Genomic DNA, 20,216 nt, shown 5'->3' on the forward strand with positions numbered 1-20,216 from the left:
AATAAATTTTAAGCTATAAATTATTCTGTAAATCTATCTTGGTTTTATAATACCATTATGGACTATAAAGAAGGATAGATATTGAAGAGAATATATACCAACCTAAAATAAATTAATAGTCAAGAGATTAAAACGACATATGCCAAACATAAATGTTATAAATAATTGTACTAATTTGAGAAAATTTAGGATCATTTACAAAATAAAACAAACAAAAAAATTAGTGAATAAAATAATTTTTATGACTCCACAAAAAAAATTTCTCTATTATATGGGAAAAGTAACCAAACACCATTTTTCAATTTTGAAGCAATCAAATTCACAAGTCACAGCAATGAACTGGGTAAAGCAGAAATAAATTTCTGATAACAACCAACAACACTCAACAAAATCATTAGTGAAATTCCTTCTAAATTAAAATCATGCAGAAGACAAATTCCAAAGGAAAAAAATATAGAACATTAATTTATTTATTTCTAGCTTGACAAAATGGTATTAGTTCTTAATCACCATTTTTTACTAAAAATACTCATTCTTTGTGGCCAGGTCTCTGTTAAGAAGAAATTCCCCTTCTTATGTGTTTCCTTGGGGGTGTCCCATAGTCATACTCACAGATCCCCTTTGTTAAACTTCCTGCCAACAGTGAAAATTTCACTGGAAACCTATTACAAGATGTGCTTTAGACAAATTAAATTCCCTAAGAACATGATGAGGGGATACCACCTAGGATTGATTTAAAATCATATTTTTAATTAATTTGTATACATGTAAGAAAATGTTCCATCTGCTATTATTGAAGCCCTGGTAAGCATCTGATGACCTTCCTGTATTTCCTTCAAAGAAGTCTGATTTACAACATTAATGATATTAAAATAAACAATGCCAATGTAATAAAATGTTAGCAGAAGTTATAAAATAACATTAGACCTACAGTAATTATACCTATAAACATTCAATTGCCAGCTAAAGTTTTGTATAGTACAAAATGTCATCTTTCAATTTGAACAAGTTGCTCTTCCATTCTACGTCTTAAGGAAGGTCAGTGCCCACACTGTCCTATAAGATCACACAATTGGGCCTTTGCTCAGTCTCGTCCATTCACTCAGCAATTATTTAACCTTTCAACTCTGGCCACACAGCCAACTCCTTCCTATGCTTCATTTTTAGGAGGTTTTTATACTCCAGCTTTTCCCTCTCCAAATCGAATTTTAAACGTAATAACCATTTCTCTCTGAGGTCTCGTTCTTTTCGGAAGTGATTTCCCTTTAGACAACTTTATTCATGTGAACTTAGGAAGTCAATGCTGACTCAGATAACTGAGGCTACAAAAGGTCTCTTTGGTAGCATCAACCCACATTTCTCTAATCATTGCTCATCCCTCTTCATTGCATTACCTTCAAATTCCTCAAAAAATTGTGTTTCTTTTATAAACTCACCAATGAGTCTATTTAGCTCCCACTTTTGAAAACCTGTGTGAAAGTTCTTAGCCCTATCTCCCATGCCCTCAGTCACTACCTGTAATGTATCGTTATAATCATGGCTATTGCCATAAACTGGGCCCACAGGCTCGAAAGTATTACATAAGCTCTGATGCCCTTAAAGTGCTAAATTCAAATGGAAATCCTGCCCTAACTGGTTTGGCTCAGTGACTAGAGCATCGGCCTGTGGACTGAAGGGTTCCAGGTTTGATTCCGGTCAAGGGCATGTACGTTGGTTGCGGGCGCATCCCCAGTGGGGAGTGTGCAGGAGGCAGCTGAATTGATGTTTCTCTCTTATCGATGTTTCTAACCCTCTATCCCTCTCCCTTCCTCTCTGTAAAAAATCAATAAAATATATTTTAAAAAAACAAACGAAAGGAAATCCTGTCTTTCTCCTGTTTTAGTTACATTTTTGTTATGTACCTTAAAGAATTTTAAGTTATGCCTGGCTGGCATGGCTCAGTGGTTGAATGTCGACCTATGAACCAGGAGGTCATGGTTTGATTCCAGTCAGGATACATGCCTGGGTTGTGGGCTCGATCCCCAGTGGGGGGTGTGCAGGAGGCAGTCGATCAGTGATTCTCTCTCATCAGTGAGGTGTCTCTCCCTCCCTCTCCCTTCCTCTCTGAAATCAATAAAAATATATATTTTTTAAAATAATTTTAAGTTATGCTAAAATTATAGTAGTGCTGTCTTATAGTAGTGCTGTCTGGTAGGACTACTATGAAAATGTTCTATTATGTGTTGTCCAATGCAGTATTTAATTGAATTGATTAATTATTTAATTAAATTTGGAAAGAGGAGTCAATAATGACTTTCAGTTTTTATCTCCATCCCTATCGCTTTCTATGACTCAAATGTCCAGCCCACAAAGCAAGCTGAGCTACCCCTCATATCTGAATCCTGAAGACAGACACTGCTTATCCCAAGCCAGAATCCCTGACACTCTGGAATGGTGACTGCATGCTTCATTTACAAAGTCTGGAGAACTTATCACCACAGCATTCTACCCTTCTTCATCCAGCTACCCGGTCTGTGATATCTTATATTCTACTAGTAGCCCTGCACACGAATCCGTGCACCAGTAGCTCTCCATGGGGCCTGGCCGCTCCGCTCCCGCTCTATGCAAGCGTCCCCCCACCCCCCACCACTCCATGCCTGCTGCCCAGAGGCCCTCCACGGCAGGGATAGAATGCTTGCCTCATCGCCACAGCAACAAAGCAAGCATTCCACCAGGCCTTTCACACTGCCCACTCTCAGCAGCTGTCCCCCACCCCCAAGACTGTGGGACTCCGGCGGGGCTGAGAGGACTGGGCACTTTGTGATGGAGTGACTATTAATTTGCATATAACCCTTTTATTAGATAGAATGACTAAAGATTACTATTTCTTTATTCCCTGCACTATTAGGAAAGTACAATAGAAGATGGAGTGGCCATTGCATAAGGCTGTTTTTATGAGGAGATACCACCTAGGTATATATATATGCACAAGTGTTTCCCCCCTCCCCCCCCCCCGCCCCGCCACTCCATGCCTGCTGCCCAGAGGCCTGGTGCATGAATTCGTGCATGGGTGGGGTCCAGCCAGCCTGGCCAGGGGAGGGGACATGAGCAGTTGGCCGGCCTGCCTGCTGGTCGAACTCCTGGTGGTGGGGACAATTTGCATATTAGCCTTTTATTATATAGGATATACACTGAGTGGCCAGATTATTATGGGTTCAAAGATCATAATAATCTGGCCACTCAGTGTATTTGAATAATAGATTTAATACTAAATTTCAGTCTTTATATTTTTCATTTCAATTAAGTCAACATGTTTCCATCTATTTCTAATTAAATTTTTATTCCAATTGTTCATACTCCAAATTTTTTCACTTATTCTTAGTTTATATTCTAGAGTGCATGCCCTCAGAGTAAGTACTGTTTTATGAGATACACACATGTGTGGGTGACATTATCAGGTTATATGCTTTAGAAAACTCTGACCTTTTTTAGTTTTTACTAGGACTTTTTAAAAATAAATACTTTATTTTAAAATAATTTTAGATTTAATGAAAAGGTTTGATAATAAGTATAGAGTCTCCATATGCCTTTACCTGGTTTTCCCTAAAGTTAACATTTTATGTAACTGTGGTAAATTTGCCAAAATCAAGAAATGAACATTGGTGCATGATCATTATCTAAAGTACAGATTTTTTCCAGATTTCACCAGGTTTTTCACTAATTTTTATTTCCTGTTCAAAGTTTCAATTCAGGTTATTACATTGCATTTAGTTATCATTACTTCTTAGTCTTCTCTGCTCTGAACAGCTTCTCAGTCTATTCTTGCTTTCATGACCTTGATCATTTCAAAGAGTACTGGTCAGATATTACATAGAATTTTTCTCAGTTTGGGTTTGTCTGATGCTTTTTGCATGATGAGTTTGCGGTTGTGGGTTTGAGGGGGGAAATACCACAGAGGTGACATGCCCTTCTCATTGTGTCATGGATCTCTCATGTGATAGCTGGGGCACATGATAGTGACGTGACTTGTGAATGGCAATTTGATCCTTGATCATTTGGTTTAGGTTGTGCCTGCCAGTTGACTTTTTGTTAACAGTAAAGTTACTATTTTACCCCTCCACAATCCAACCCAGTTCAAAGGGAGTGAGTCAAGTTTCACCTCCTGGAAAGAGAGCATCTGCATAGATTATTTGTGATTCTTATTCAGGGAAGACGGGTCCTTTTCCCCACACTTGTTAATTTATTCACCATTTCCTTATATTTGTGTAAACTTACATATACCTATCTTACATTCTGGGTTTTACTAAGATTTCAAAGACCTGCTATCACCTCTTCTCCTACCCGTGTTGGTGACTAATGTGTCTCTGCTTATTCATTTCCCTAACTTTTCTTTATAAATCAATTCTCCACGTTGAGTCACAGCTTCAAGCTCTAAAGCCATCTCTTCCCCTGTCCTAATACTGTATAAAAATATTCTAAGTTCTTTTCCTCGGAAGTCACTAAAAAATACTAAAGAAAACAAGAGTGTGGTTAGACTATCTGGCTCTTTGTAGATTAACTTGAATAAATTTTATGATTCTGTTTGTCACCCACATCTGTGAAATGAGAACAATTATACCACTTTTCTCATGGGGTTATTGTGAGAACTGAATGAGGAGTATGTAAAAAAAAAAGAAGCATACAAGAAACATTAGAAAATTATTATCTCCTGGTACTAGAATCATTACAACCACCATCACCATTATCATCATCATTCTCATCATGTATGATCTCTGTGACTTGAGAAAATAAATGTTTCCCTTGTAATGATGCCAAAATGCACTAATGTCACAGGTTAATGTTTCCACCAATTACTGAATAAACTTTTGAACTTGCAAGGTCATGATCTTAACCCATTTTATTGATTGTTTTAAATTACACTAAAATTTTAATTCTAATGATGACAGATTAGATTGTTTAGGGGGAAAGTAGCCTGCTGTGAGCAACTAGTAAAAATAGATATTGAAAATTTTCATTTGTGTGAGGACATCTGAGAACTGCCAAGATGCTAAGGAATTTGAGTGCCTTAATCCAGTAAAGGTAACAAGTGCTGAGAGATGGAACCATGCCTGCATTTGGAACCACATTTTCTTCACCTACAGGCATCTGCTAATTCCAAAAATGGTGTCTGAGGAGACGAGAGGGTAAGCAGAACCATCCACAGAATCATTAGACTGAGACAAACGTTGGAATCTGGGGCCTACATAGTGAGAAAAGCCCTGGTAAACCCACAGACTTTAGGTTACAACTCTAAAACCTTACATTCTAAAGCCCTATGCTGTGAGAGCAAAAGTGAATCAGAAATAGAGAAAAATCATAGGGACTGAAATACAAACTTGAATAATTGTAATTTCTGATTGGATTAAGGTCAACTGACATTGCTAGCACCCAACCCTAACAGCAAAGTTGAGCAATAGAAAGAGTAAGTAAATAGAAATAAATATTTACTATATTAGATAAATTTAACTTCAAATTTATTTAAAATGTTTTATTTACTATATAAAATAAAATATATGGCAACTGTAGAATATAAGTCAGAAAAGGTATAAATGGAGTTAAAGTTTCAACCTAAAATTAAAAGGCCTTTCAAAGTGAGGGGCAACAAGCTTTTCTTTGAGATAGAGTAGGAAAGAACAGCTGCTAGGAAATCACTGATTCCAATAGAAGCCCAGTAGCATTTTGATTAAGAGACAAAGGAGCCCTGGCTGGTTTGGCTCAGTTGATAGAGCATCGGCCTCTGGACTGAAGGGTCCCGGGTTCAATTCTGGTCAAGGGCACATGCCCAGGTTTCGGGCTCGATCCCCAGTAGGGGGCAGTCAGGAGGCAGTCCATCAATGATTCTCTCTCATCATTGATGTTTCTATCTCTCTCTCCCTCTCCCTCTCCCTCTCTGAAATTGATAAAAATATATTTTAAAAAAAGGAGACAAAGGAAAGGGGCAATTACATCAATAGAAGGAAAACATTTTGATTGGTGTAGATAAGCTACCATAGTGGTGTTAATTTTAAACAGTGTTTTTAATTTTCAGTCCAGAAGCCATCAGTTCCTTAGTCATAATATCTGCTTTCCTCTTGTTCCTGCAAAAAGTTCTTTTTAAAACAATATTGCTTCAGGCCTAGCCCAAAAGTAATTTTGCCATGTTTTAACATTCCAAGGTTTGAGTCATAAGATATGCAAGGCAGTTCCTTTGGGATGGCAGGTCTAGCTCCATTTTAAAGTAACTACATTTACATTATTTTTTACAAAGTCTCCTAGGATCATTGCACTAGCATGAAGTGGTAAATACTAATTTGTATTACAATTTAATAAGCTTAGGATGAATGTACATGTTTCTAGGATCACCAATAAAAGAGTAGTAAAAGGCCAAGAAACCATTGCGCTAAAAAATGGTAAAATGGTATAATTAAAAATACTTAATCTAACAAGCAGACAGTCAGAGAGAAAACACAATATAAAAGATATATAAAAAGAGGAAAGCAATAATAATATTATTGATTTAAACTCAAATACAGCAGTAACAGCTCTGGAATTAAATAGACTAATTAAAAGACAATGATGGTAAAAAAAATAATTCTATTAAAAAATGGGCAGCCTGCCTGGCATGGCTCAGTGGTTGAGCGTTGATCTATGAACCAGAAGGTCACAGTTCAATTCCTGATCAGGGCACATGCCTGGGTTGCGGGCTCGATCCCCAGTAAGGGGCATGCAAAAATCTTCTCATCATTGATGTTTCTTTTTTTATTATTATTGTTTTATTTATTTCAGAGAGAACGGGAGAGGGCGAGGGGGATAGATAGATCAATGATGAGAGAATCATTGATCCGCTGCCTCCTGCACGACCCCTACTGGGGATTGAGCCTACAACCAGGCATGTGTCCTAACTGGGAATCCAATCGTGACCTCCTTCCTGGTTTATAGGTCTACACTCAACCACTGAGCAACACCAGCCGAGCCCAATGGTATTTTTTTTTTAAGAAATAGAACAAAAAATCACCACCTTTGTAAGAAATCACAGCCTGACAGTTGTTGCTCAGTGGTTGAGCTTCTGCCTCTGAACCAGGAGGTCATGGTTCAATTCCTGGGCTTGATCCCCAGTGTGGGGAGTGCAGGAGGCAGCTGATCAATGATATTGATGTTTCTCTCTCTCCCTCTCCCTTCCTCTCTGAAATCAATAAAAATATATTATTTTTTAAAAAGAAAAAAATTCAAAAGACTTCAAAGAGTCAAAGCAATTCTGAGGAAATAAAGAACAAAACGAGAGGTATCACACTCTCTTAGTTCAAATTATACTACAAAATAACAATAATCAAAACAGCATGGTATTGGCAGAAAAACAGACACACAGATCAATGGAATAAAATTGAGAGCCCAAAAATAACCCATATGTATATGGGCAAATACTTTTTGAAAAGGGAGCCAAAATGTACAATAAAGGGGGAAAAAAAGAAGGCCTCTTCAATAAATGGTGCTGGGAAAATTGGAAAGCCACATACAAAAAATGAAACTAGATTACTGTTAGTCCTCATAAATACAAAAATAAACTCAAAATAGATAAAAAACCAAAGACCTAAATATAAGACCAGAAACAATAAATTATATAGAAGAAAAAAAAAACATAGGTACTACACTTAGAGTGGATTTTATGCATTTGACCCCAAAGGCAACGGAAGCAAAGGCAAAAATATATGGATGGGAATACATCAAACTAAAAAACTTCTATCCAACAAAAGAAAATGGCAATAAAACAAAAAGAAACCAACCGAATGGGAGAAGATATTTGCAAACAACTCCAACAAGAGGTTAAAATCCAAAATATATAAAGAACTCATTTGAAAGCAACAAATAAACAAACAAGAAAAACAAGCAAAGAAAAACTCATAAACACACACAGTAGTATGGTGGTCACGAGAGGGAAATGGGGAAAGGGTAGTAAAGGGTAAAGGAATTGAAATATCTGGTGATGGAAGACACTATGCAATATATAGATGATGCACTATAGAATTGTACACTTGAAACCTATTTAATTTTATTAACCAATGTAAATTGAAACAAATTTAATTTAAGTAAATAACAACTGGCAATAATAATAATAATATTACAGAAGAAACTATCAAAGTCAAGAGTTAATTTCTGAAATTTTTATAAAATTATTAAATGCCACCCTGGCCAGTGTAGTTCAATTGATTGGAGAATGATCCTGTGTACCAAATGGTCATGGGTTCAATTCCCAGTCAGGGCACATATCCGGGTTGCAGGTTCAATCCCCATATGGGGCACATACTGGAGGCAACCAATCAATATTTCTGTCTCACATAGATGTCTCTCTCTCTCTCTCTCTCTCTCTCTCTCTCTCTCTCTCTCTCCCTCTCCCGTCCTCTCTCTCTCTCTCTCTAACCAATAAAAATTCTTTTAAAAATATTGTTAAGTGCCTGTCAAGATTAGAAAGAGAAAGAACAAATGAGAGAGAACAAATATCCAAGATCTTATAAAAGGGACATAACTATGAACCCTACAGACATTAGCATGATAATAATAAAATATGCACAGAGCCAACAAAAGTGGAAATTTGAAAAACTTGGACAAATTCTTGAAAAAAACAATACAACTTACCAAAGATGACACAATAAGAAATACATAATTTGAATAAAGGTATATTTATTTATTTGTTAATTAGCTGCAAAATTTACTCCATCTCAGAAAGAATTCCCAACACATAACTGAATTTTTTATAGAGATGACATGAAAGTATACATAGAAAATCCAAGAAGATCTACAGATAAAATATTAAACTTAAGATGTTAATTTAACATGAATACTGGGAGCAAAGTCTAAATATTTTAGATATTAGCAAAAAAACCCAGGAACACATACACATGCACACACACTCACACACACACACAAAAAGAAGTTGAAAAGCCCTTGTATTTTCAGATTGAAACTGTTTCTAAAAGTCATTCATCCAGAGGTCATAGTTAAAATCATGGGTAAATTAAGGTTCTCCAAGGTGAGGACATCTAAAGGAAAATCATAAGTTCAAGAAACCACCTTTGAGAGATGATGATGTGGGGGAGTTAGGGAAAATAATAAAAGCAAAGAAAACAGAGAAAAATATGAAAACTATTGCAAGATGAAGACATCAGATGGCAAAGAAATACCAGATTTGTCAAGCAATTTAAAGTTCCAACTCAATTGGTTTAAAAAGAATAATAAAACTTGGGTTTACATAACTAAAATATCCAGAGGTAGGTCAGTCTCCACGTACAGTTTGATTTTATTTTTGACTTTGTCAATTCATTATTCTGTTTTATTTGTGGACTTTATTCCTGAGTCAGCTTTTTCTATGGAACAAGATTCTGTCGCAATTCTGACCTTGGATGGTGGCATATCATCCAGACAAAGAAAGAAGCCTTCCTTTCTCAACCACCAAATATAATCTGAAGGCTTCAGTTGGATTGGACCGAATTAGGTCACACACACACTATGCACCAATTATTCCAACTAAACCTGATCTCATCTGGGGTCAAACTTTCCCCCTAGGGGACACTTGGCAGTATCTGAAGATATATTTGGTTGTCAACACTGGGAAGGTTCTACTAGAGAGTAGAAATACTGCTAAGAATCCTGGTATGTACAGGACAACCCTTCATAATGAAGAATTATCTGGCCCAGAATGTCAATAGTACAAAAGTTGAGAAATCTTTAGACAAGGGGTTCTCAAACTTAAATGTATATCAGAATAATCAAAAAGGCTTGTTAAAACACAGATTTTTAGTTTCCATTTTCTGATTTTTTTTTTTTATTTAATAGGTCTAGAGAGAGGCCTGAAAATTTCATTTTTAACAAACGCATAGGCACTACTGCTGGTGGTAACTCACAGTCCACACTCCAAGAAACACATTAATTCAGGCCCTAGACTGTAGCTGAGGGCACAGTCAAGCATACAACAACATGCCGACTCTTTCAGGTGGGGTGGAGTTGAATGCATTCTGGAGAAGTAACCTGCTCTTCTAATCGAGAGAGGAGAAAACTGTATTTTCAGCCATTTTTACCCTTCCCAAATCCTGAAGTCAAGATTGTCCTAAAGTTTCCATGTGGGTGAACTGCTTCCAGTACCCCTAACTACTCCTAAAGTTCTGCTTGCTCTGACTTCCTCTTTTAAGTATCTTATCTAGAAAAAAGATACTCAAGTTCTCTCCACTTCCCTCCTGCTGCTGTTTTAATCAAATGAATTTGGATGTTTTTAATGGTGTTTCTAGAAAACTATGTAATAAGCAAAAAAATGAATAAGTGTAAATGTAAATCAAAGATCAAACTGAATTGATATCCCACAGACCTCGAAGTCCCTGAAGGCTAGAAAAGCCCTCTTGATTTTTAACTGACCATTTAACAGCCTCTTGCACTATCACCCCTCACACGCCCTACCTCTCATTCGTCCTCACTGAAAAACGAGGAGCAGGATCCTATTCTGATGAATCTTGGTGGGTAAACTCTGGTATGGGCACACGTGGTTTTCTCCAGAGGGGTTCAGGCCAGAAACAAGGAGAACGTGATCTTAATAAGAGGAAAATCTAGAATATCAACTAAAAATAATAAAAAGAGATTTAATACCAGTAAGCTACTGAATATCATAACTTAGCCTAGCCTACCTTAAACATGCTCAAAACACATACATATGCCTACCCTTGGACAAAATCATCTAACACAATAAACACATTGTAGAGTATCAGTTGTTTATCTTCCTGATCTCGTGGCTGACTGGGAGCTAGGCTCGCTGCCACTGCCCCGTGTCACAAGAGAGTATCATACACATATTACTGGCCCAGGAAAAAAAGCAAACTTCAAGTACCATTTCTACTAAATGTGTGTTGCTTTCACACCACTAGAAAGTAAAAAGAATGTAAGTCGAGGACCATCTGTACTTTATTTTATTTATTCCAAGATACATCCTTTCTCACATCTCATATTTATTAAACCTGGATGGAGCCTACTATTGATACTATCATATAATAAATTCAGAGTTCTTGACGATTTTTCTGTCAGTGTCTACATGATGCTATATCTCACAACCTATGGGAACCCTGAGTTGATCAAATATGATAATTCTTTGATTAAAGATGATGAGATTGACTCCTGGGCTGACAACTTGAACTTCTTGTCTTCTGAGTCCTTATTCCAAACGGGTACAAGGAGACATGATCACATCTCACGGGATATTCTGATATGACCTGTTAAGAACACAAGCAATTTTAGCCCTATATATGAGATATTTGCACACCTATTTCATAGCAGCATTATGCGCAACAGCCAAGAGGTAGAATCAACCCAAGTGTCCACTGAATGGATAAACAAACATGTTACATAAATGCAGTGGAATATTATTCAGCCTTCCCCAAAAAGGAAAGAAATTCTGACACATGCTACAACCCGGAAGAACCATGAGTACATTATGCTAAATGAAATAATCCAGTCATGAAAAGGCAAATATTCATGATTCCACTTATATGAGGTGTCTAAAGTACTCAAATGTATGTAGACAAAAAGTAGAATGTTGGGTGTCTGGGCCTAGATGGCCAGGAGATACCAAGATGTTGTTCCAAGGGTGTAGAGTTTTAGTTTTTCTAGATGAAAAAGAGTTCTAGAGATTGGTGGCACAAAAATGGGAGTGTAATTACTATTACTAAACTATGCATTTTAAAATAACTAAGATAATAAGTTTTGTGTCATGTATATTTTACCACAATTAAAAAATAGATTTACATTAAAAAGATGGGAATTTAGGAGAAAGTGCAAAAAGTCTTGTGGAAAGATTGAGGCTAATCCTATATAATAAAAGGCTAATATGCAAATCGACCGAACGGCAGAATGACCGGTCAGTATGACATGCACTGACCACCAGGGGGCAGACGCTCAACGCAGGAGCTGCCCCCTGGTGTCAGTGCGCTCCCACAGGGGGAGCGCCTCTCAGCAGAAGCCGGGCTCACGACTGGCAAGTGCAGCAGCAGTGGTGGGAGTCTCTCCGCCTCTATGGCAGCACTAAGGATGTCCGACTGATGGCTTAGGCCCGCTCCCCATCAGTCAGACATCCCCCAAGGGCTCCTGGACTGCGAGAGGGCGCCGGCCGGGCTGAGGGACCTCCACCCTCTGAGTGCGCAAATTTCGTGCACCGGGCCTCTAGTGTAATATAAAGAGATAAAATTGGTTTGAAAGAGTGGGAGGGTGACAGAAAAGAAAGATTTTTTAAAACTTACCAGCGCCTCCAAAACCATAAAGCAAGACATATCAAAAGAATCAAGGTGGGCAATATCACTGCCAAAACTATCACAGTGAGGGAGGTAGAATTTCCTGGCAACGGGAGAAAACACAAAGATGTCACTTCAAAGCCCATCCTCAGATCTGCCGGCCCTCCCTTTGCTGCCTGAGGGTCATCGTCAGTGTCTAGATGTGTGGGCATGAACAACTCCCTGCTTCTGATGTGTGGGCATGAACAACTCCCTCTCTCATATGTTCTGAAAATGAATCCATATCTATCTTCTATCTCTTCTTCTTGCCCCACTGTACCCAATACTATATAGGTCCATAATTCCTACCTATTTTACACCTTGGGTCAGCAATTTTCTATCTTTTTCATCTCATGGCACACATAAACAAATTACTAAAATTATGCAGCACCCCAAAAATATATATTTTTGCCAATCTGACCCCCCCCCCAAAAAAAAATAGGTATAATTTTCATTCATTCACACTAGACAACTATTGTTGTGATGGCTATTGTCATTTTTTATTATTATTAATCCTCACCTGAAGATATTTTTTCCATTGATTTTTAAAGAGAGTGGAAGGGAGGGAGGGAGGAGGAGAGAGAGAAACATTGATGTGAGAGAGACACATGTATCGGTTGCCTCCTGCACCTGCCCCAACTGGGGGGCAGGAGGGAGAGGGGGGCCTGGGATGAACCTGCAACCCAGGTATATGCCCTTGACCAGGAATCAAACCTGTGACCCTTCAGTGCGTGGGCAGACACTCTAACCTCTGAACCATGCCAGCCAGTGTAACTGTGGTCATGTTTTATTCGACAACCTAAGGGATAAGAGGTCAAAGCCCCTGACTATATAGTCAGGTGTTGCATGTTTTACAAATTGCTGTGGCACACCAGTTGAAAACCACTGCCATAGGCTCTCTCTCTCTCTCTCTCTCTCTCTCTCTCTCTCTCTCTCTCTCTCAGTTTTCCTCACTCTCCCCCCCCCCCATTTCTCTCTCTCTCATTAAATCTCACCACTTTGCTAGAGATTGTGTTTGAGGACCATCCCCTCCCAGTGGGGCCCTAGTGCTCACCCCAGTAGAGGACGATGTCCTGGCCTCCGAGGCTGCTGTGCCTCACTCGGCAGGTCAGGCCAGCTGCCTCCCCCGCCGCCACGTCCAGGGTCACTCGGAGATACCACGTCCCGTCAGCATTGGGCAGGAAGTCCCCTTGCTGAGTGCCCGGCAGCTCCTGCTGCCCCCGCATCCACATCACCCACACAGGCTTGGGGTAGAATCCTAAGACGTGGCACACCAGCAGCAGACGGCCAGGACCAGGAGGGGGGCCACTGGACAGCCAGGCCTTGGGTTTCACTGGGGCAAGAAGGAGCAGGGACAGTGTCAAATTATGACTCTCATCTAGAACACAGGGACTCAGAAACCCACAGGTTTGGACAGCAACCCCTTCCGCTCCTCAGGAAACCAAATAATTTACTGAGTAAGCCCCTCTCTTCTACCTCCTACTGGAATGTAGAATGGCGGTGGGAAGTGCAGCAGGGAACTCTTGGAGAGAGAGGACTAACCTTGCCTTTGCAGCTCTGCCTTCCCTGCTTCGAGGACGCTCCAGAGAAACCGGGGGCAGGTGTGGTAGAGGAGCTTCTGGATGATGTCAGAGATGCCTTGGTACTGAGAGGAGAGTGTGCAGAACCACTGGGCGCGGCTGCCGCCCTCCGCAGCAGGCACACACGTCCCATTGCTGATGCTCACGAAATCCACTCCCCCTAAGGCTCCCCGCAGGAAGCTGACTGTGGTCTTCCCCTCACGCAGCTCGCAGCCTGCTGTGCCCTGGATCTCAAAGGGATCTGGATAGGAGAGAAACAGAGAAAACTCCATTTACAAGCAAACAAGGAGGAAAGGGCCTAGACTCTAGGATGATAGGCCTAGAGTCTAGGCCCTCTCTCCAACCCTTTCCTCCTTGTTTTTGTTTGGATGGGGAGAAAGGTCCAAGGTGTAAGATGATGAGCCAACAACCAATTCAAGACAGTCATCTGCAGCATAACCACTTTCCAGCCAACAACAAACCACATATATGAGGGTGGTCCCATCCTATCTAATAATAGAGTAATATGCAAATTAGCCATCACTCCACGACAAAATGGCAGCCCCAATAGCCACAAGATGGCGGCGCCCAGTCCGCTCAGCTCCGCTGCTGGAGTGTCCAGCCTGTTGGCAGGAGCAGCGAAGCTGGATCCGCCTCCGGAGGGGTTTTTGATCTGCCCCCAGACATGGCAGTCAGAGCCTGGACAGCAGGGCATGGCAGCTTCCGTGGCAGCGGGGAAGCCCCAGGCCCTGCAAACAGAGCCTGGACAGCAGGGCATGGAGGCTTCCTTAGTGTGTCGGTGTCCTCAAAGCCCCCAGGCCTGGCAGACTGAGCACACTGCAGGGCATTGGGGCTTCCTTCGCATGGCGCATGGGGAGGCCGGCAGAAAGCGGAGAGCAGGGCATGGGGGCTTCATCTCCATGGCTGCAGCGAAACCTCCAGGCCCGCAGAGAGCAGAGAACCACGGGGAGTGGGCCTAAGGCATCGGTAGGACATCCCCTGAGAGCTCCTGGATTGTAGAGGGTGCAGGTTGGACTGAGGGACCCCCGTGCACGAATTTCATGCACCAGGCCTCTAGTAAGATTATAATGGAGCTGAAATTTTCCTATTGCCTAGTGACATCGGAGCCATCATACCATCCTAGCACAATGCAGTGCTCATGTGTTTTACACAAACTGTGTTGCCATTTGTGTAAAAGTATAGCAACACAGAATTTACAGTACATAATACTCGATAACGATAATAAATGTTACTGGTTTCTGTATTATACTACTAGAGGCCCGGTGCACAAAATTTGTGCAAGGGGCTCAGTCCCCACCGCTGTGGCAGCCGCCTCTGCCTCAGCCCCCACCACCACGGCTTCATCCAGAAGGTCATCCAGTCTAATTAGCATATTATGCTTTTATTATTATAGATTGACTAGAGGTCCGATGCACGAAATTCATGCACTTGGGGGGCAGGGTTGTCCTTCGGCCCAGCCTGCACCCTCTCGCAGTCCAGGAGCCCCGCGATTGATAGCCCCGCAGAGGGAGGCCCCGCCCATCACTGCCGGCCGGTTAGCCTGGGCCTCCCTCTGCGGGGTGATCATGGGGCAATGGCAAGGCCCCCTGACCAATTGCATCGCATCCACCTTGGTGGCGGCCAGGACCCAGGAGGAACCTAGAGGTCAGCAGTTCAGCCCGCTCACCAGCCCCCGCCCACCCGAGCCTGCTGCACGTGCAGCCTGGCGTTCGGTCATCCATTCAGTCATTTTGGACATTACGGACCCTGGCTCTTTATATGTTAGGATTGTTATTTTAGAGTGTGCTTTTTCTCTTTATAAGAAAAGGAAGTCTGCCGTAACACAGTATGCCATGTTATACCAGCAACAGCCTCAGACGTCTCATGTTGCCACATCTCTCCATTGCGTCATTTTCTCCAGTGCTTGGTTTAATCTCATGTTTTTTGTACAGTAATGTGTTGTACAGAACTGTGGCCTAGAAATAACCGCATATACCATATAGCCTAGGTGTGTGGTGGGCTTTCTCCTCTAGGTTTGTGTAAGTGCAGTCTGTGATGTTCGCACAGGAATGAAATGGTCAGAACCTATGCATTGTTAAGAACCTAGCGCGTTTCTCAGAACCCATCCCCGTTGCTAAGTGGAGTCTGACTGTATTCATAGACTTTTCAGAGGAGAAGTACACAGGTCCCAAACAGTGGAGAAGGGCGGTGGTAATGACATTCGGGAGGGAGGGGAGCGGTGGGAGGGGAACTGTGAGGAACAGGGTGATGAAGTCAGGAGACAACATTCCGGAAGGAAGGGGAGCATTACATTGAGAGGAGGGATCCGGCAGGAAGGAGACGCTCGAGGAGATGGACTGAAGAAAGAAGGAACTCACACTTTAGTTTGCTCAGGCACAGAGTAGAAAAGGTGAGGGCTTCTCCAGTGGGGTTCAAGAGAAAAAAATAAATAAACATAAACAAACCAGGTGATGGTCCCAAAGGGGGATCTTTATCAGACAAGGGTGCAGAGAACAGGAAGAAGCTGCAATCGTTTGTGGACATGTGGAGTCTAGGGGAAGGCAAGTCCAGAGACGTTGGATAAACTGGGAAGAAGGAGAGAAAGCCCCGGGGGTGTGGTGCCTAAACCAGAGAGAGAAATCACTGACACTCTCTGCAGAGAACGGCACTCACATGTCAGCTGGAACTCACTGACGTGATCCTGTACCACCCGGATGAATCCGATCAAATACACCCGGAACAGCTCCTCCAGCTCAGTCACCTCCTCGTCACTCAAGTTGCCCTTGGACCACGGCTTCAGGAAGATGGCCGAGCCCGACTCACTGTCCCAGCCGTGGATCTGCACGTCGCCCAGCCAGCCGGAGCCCTGGTTCTGTGCCCAGGTGCTGTTGGCAAAGGACGATATCTGGTTGAGGTGGAAAGTGGTTGGCCCCTGGAAAGCTGTGGGTAGTGGAAGGATAAGAAAAGTGAAAAAAAAAAGAGGAAAACAGGAGGAAATGGGGGGGGGGGGGTAATGAAAACCAGAAAGGTCCAGAGAAAAAGAACCCAGAATCTGAACAACAAAAATGCCTGAGACATTTGCCTGTGCCAGGGCCTCGGGCTGCATCCCCAACCCCAGAATGGAAGAAGGGGCTGGAGGCAGAGGGCCCAGACACTTACCATTGGTACAGCACGCTTTTCCCCAGACCCCGACCCCACGCTGGGAGAGACCAGAGCTACTCTTACCCGGCTCGCTGTCACCCCCTGGGACGAGAACCGCGAGCAACAGAAGTGGCAAAAGCAGCATTTCCCTGGCAGACAGAACTTCTGACTCTCAGAGCTGGCGTTTGATCTCTGAACTCAGCAAACCGTTTTCTCAGCGCTCTGTAGCGTCTTCCTCTTTCTTCCAACTGACAAATCTCTGCCTCGTCCACGTTGCACACCAGAGAAGAGCTGTGCCTCCCACCGCCTGGCCCTCCCACCCTGCTCTCATTTCCACTCCAGCCCTGACTTCCAGATTGTTTTCTTGTCTCCTTGGCTCCCAGCGGTTGTTCCTCACCTCAGCTTTCTCATGCTACCTTGAAAAAGCCCCCATATGATTTTGAAAAGTTATTTCACCTCTTCCACCCTTTCTTGTAACATCGGTTACATCAGAAGGTAATGGTAAACAATTGTCTGCTTTAACCTAGGAATATTCTTTTGATTTATCCACCCAACTCTGCCTTCCTCCTCATGCATGGCCCTCTCTGGTGCTCTATCCCAACATTCTCAATGGCTCTTTTTTTAATCTGATCCCCTTTTCTGATCTTCCTAAAGCCATATTCTTGTGTGTGTGTGTGTGTGTCTGTGTGTGTGTGTGTGTGAGAGAGAGAGAGAGAGAGAGAGAGACAGAGAGAGAGAGAGAGTAATTTACAAAAGACAAAGCATTTAAAACATTTGCCCGGCCCTGGCCGGGTGGCTCAGTTGGTTGGAGCATCTTCCCATACCCCAGAAGGTTGCAGGTTTGACTCCTGGTCGGGGGGCATACCTAAGTAGCAGGTTTGATCCCTGTCGGGGCACATATGGGAGGCAGCTGAGTGATGTTTCTCTCCCACATTAATGTTTCTCTGTCTTCCTCTCTCTCTAAAGTCAATAAGAAAACATATCCTCAGGTGAGAATTAAAAACAGCAATAATAAAAATAAAATAAAATATTTGTCCTGACTATAGTACTGCAGACCCAACTTCCAAAATCAAATAAGATAAATATTGTAGCTTATCATACAAGCAAAATTATCTTATATCATAGCGATTTTTGAAAAGAAAAATTACATTGGCTACTGGCATAGGACCTTCTTTACAGTAACTTTCTGACCTGTGAAAGTTTGAGTAACAAATTATTCTGAGACAAGCAGAACTTTGGAAGTTATGCTACATGCAGCTTCTTTTTTGTCTATTAGTTTGTTTTTTCTGTAATCCCTTCACCTTTCTCACTCAGCCCTGCCTAACCTCCTCCTCTCTGATAGCTTTCAGTCTATTCTTTTTATCTGAGTTTGTCTCTAACTTTTGGTTGTTGTTCATTAGATTCCACATGTAAGTGAAATCATATGGTATTTGTCTCTCTCTGACTGGCTTATTTCACTTAGCATAATACTTTCCAGATCCATCCATGCTGTTGCAAAAGGTAAGATTTCCTTCTTTCTTATGGCTGAGTAGTTCTGCATTGTGTAAATGTACCACAGCTTTTTTATCCACTCACCTACTGATGGGCACTTGTACTGCTTCCAAATCTTGGTTATTGTGAATAATGCTGCAATGAACATAGAGGTGCATACATACTTCCAATTTTTTTTATTTCTTTGGATATACACTGAGTGACCAGATTATTATGATCATTGAAAGCATAATAATCTGGCCACTCAGTGTATATCCTATATAATAAAAGGCTAATATGCAAATTGTCCCCTCGACCAGGAGTTCATCCAGCAGGCAGGCTGGCCAACCACCCATGTCCCCTCCCCCTGGCCAAGCTGACCGGACCCCACCCACCCATGCACGAATTCATGCACCAGGCCTATACACACATACACACACACACATACATACATACACTGAGTGGCCAGATTATTATGTGTTCAGAGATCATAATAATCTGGCCACTCAGTGTATTCCCAGAGTGCATGAAAATGGGTCATCATGGTTGGTGGGCTATGGACCTCTGAAGAAATTGAATGGAGGAAGACATCAGATCTAAAGGGAGTCAAGCACACAGTGGGACAATTGTGTCTCTCTGGATTTTAGGCCATAGAAGGTAGAAATCTTGGGGAAATATTTTTTTTTAAAAGCGCGCGCACACACACACACACACACACACACACACACCAGAAGAAATCCTGAGGAGTCAACATCTGGAATAGCCCCCAAGAAGTTAAGGCATAAAGAATGTTGTGGTAGGATAGGAATAATGCTAAAAGACCTAGGAAGAATGTGAGAATGTTTCCCAGGAATAGAACCTTTTGAAGAATCCCTTAATTGAGTATAATGAAGTTACATTCAAACAGCGATTGACTAGAGATCTTGAATCTCCTGAGTTAATCCAATGACGTAGACATAAAGTAACAGCCCCCGGTCTATCAACTCCTTGTTGATGAAGTTATCTTTGGACCATGTGTTCGGGGAAATTACTGGGGCATTTTTACTCTCCCAGCCATAAGTTTGTGACTCATCCAGCCAATGTGAACTGTGATTTTGTGCTTAGGATTGGCTGACAAATGATGAGGTCAGAATGAGATGGGACCAGATATGTTACTGGACCACTGTGGGTGGTAGAAGGTCAGATGGTTTCAGTAAAAAAAAAACAAAAAAAAAAAAACAAAAACAAAAACGAGGAAAGTAGGGAGGAGAGAAAGTGGACAATAAACCAGTTACCAGAGGGAGAGAAAAATGTTATGACTAGTTTAAAAGTGTCTTTTCCTGACTCAGGGCCCCCATGCTCTCCCACCATTCTTCAGAAGAGTAAACTGGCCTGCAGACAGGCATGCTCCGATGGGAAGCACTCTGGAATCCTGGAATCCAGCTCCATCTTTGAGAATGTCACCACCTGGGCCCCTGACAGGTGTCTCACCATCAGGATTGTCACTGCAGGAGAAAACAGCCGACATTGCAAGTTGCAAAAGCAGCATGTCATTTGCAGATGTTTCTTCTTTTACTTTGTTCCCAGCAAACCTATCCTTCAGTATCTCTATTCTGGCTTCCTTCTTTCACCAGCAGACAACCTCCCACCAACGGCTGACTGGAACCAAGAAAATCTGCTACTTGCCTCACCCTTGGGCCTCCTACTTGATCTCTCATTTCCTCTCTATCTCTGGCCTAAGGTTATTTTCTCCTGTCTGGGTTTTTGCTGC

The 20,216-nt window shown here is 41.8% G+C and overlaps 1 protein-coding gene across 1 annotated transcript; it reads right to left on the reverse strand.

The window, feature by feature from the left end:
* Positions 1–11,149: 11,149 nt before the first annotated feature.
* Positions 11,150–17,204, reverse strand: LOC307093638 (T-cell surface glycoprotein CD1b-2-like). Its single transcript, XM_079761887.1, has 6 exons — positions 17,081–17,204; positions 16,529–16,795; positions 13,839–14,117; positions 13,351–13,629; positions 12,267–12,360; positions 11,150–11,243 (listed from the first exon to the last, which is right to left on the reverse strand). Exons 1-6 carry the CDS (start codon positions 17,139–17,141, stop codon positions 11,222–11,224), a joined length of 1,002 nt encoding a protein of 333 aa, XP_079618013.1. The 5' UTR covers positions 17,142–17,204; the 3' UTR covers positions 11,150–11,221.
* Positions 17,205–20,216: the final 3,012 nt, after the last annotated feature.

The sequence above is a fragment of the Cnephaeus nilssonii genome (genome assembly GCF_951640355.1).
Source record: "Cnephaeus nilssonii genome assembly, chromosome: 21".
NCBI classification, from domain to species: Eukaryota; Metazoa; Chordata; class Mammalia; order Chiroptera; family Vespertilionidae; genus Cnephaeus; species Cnephaeus nilssonii.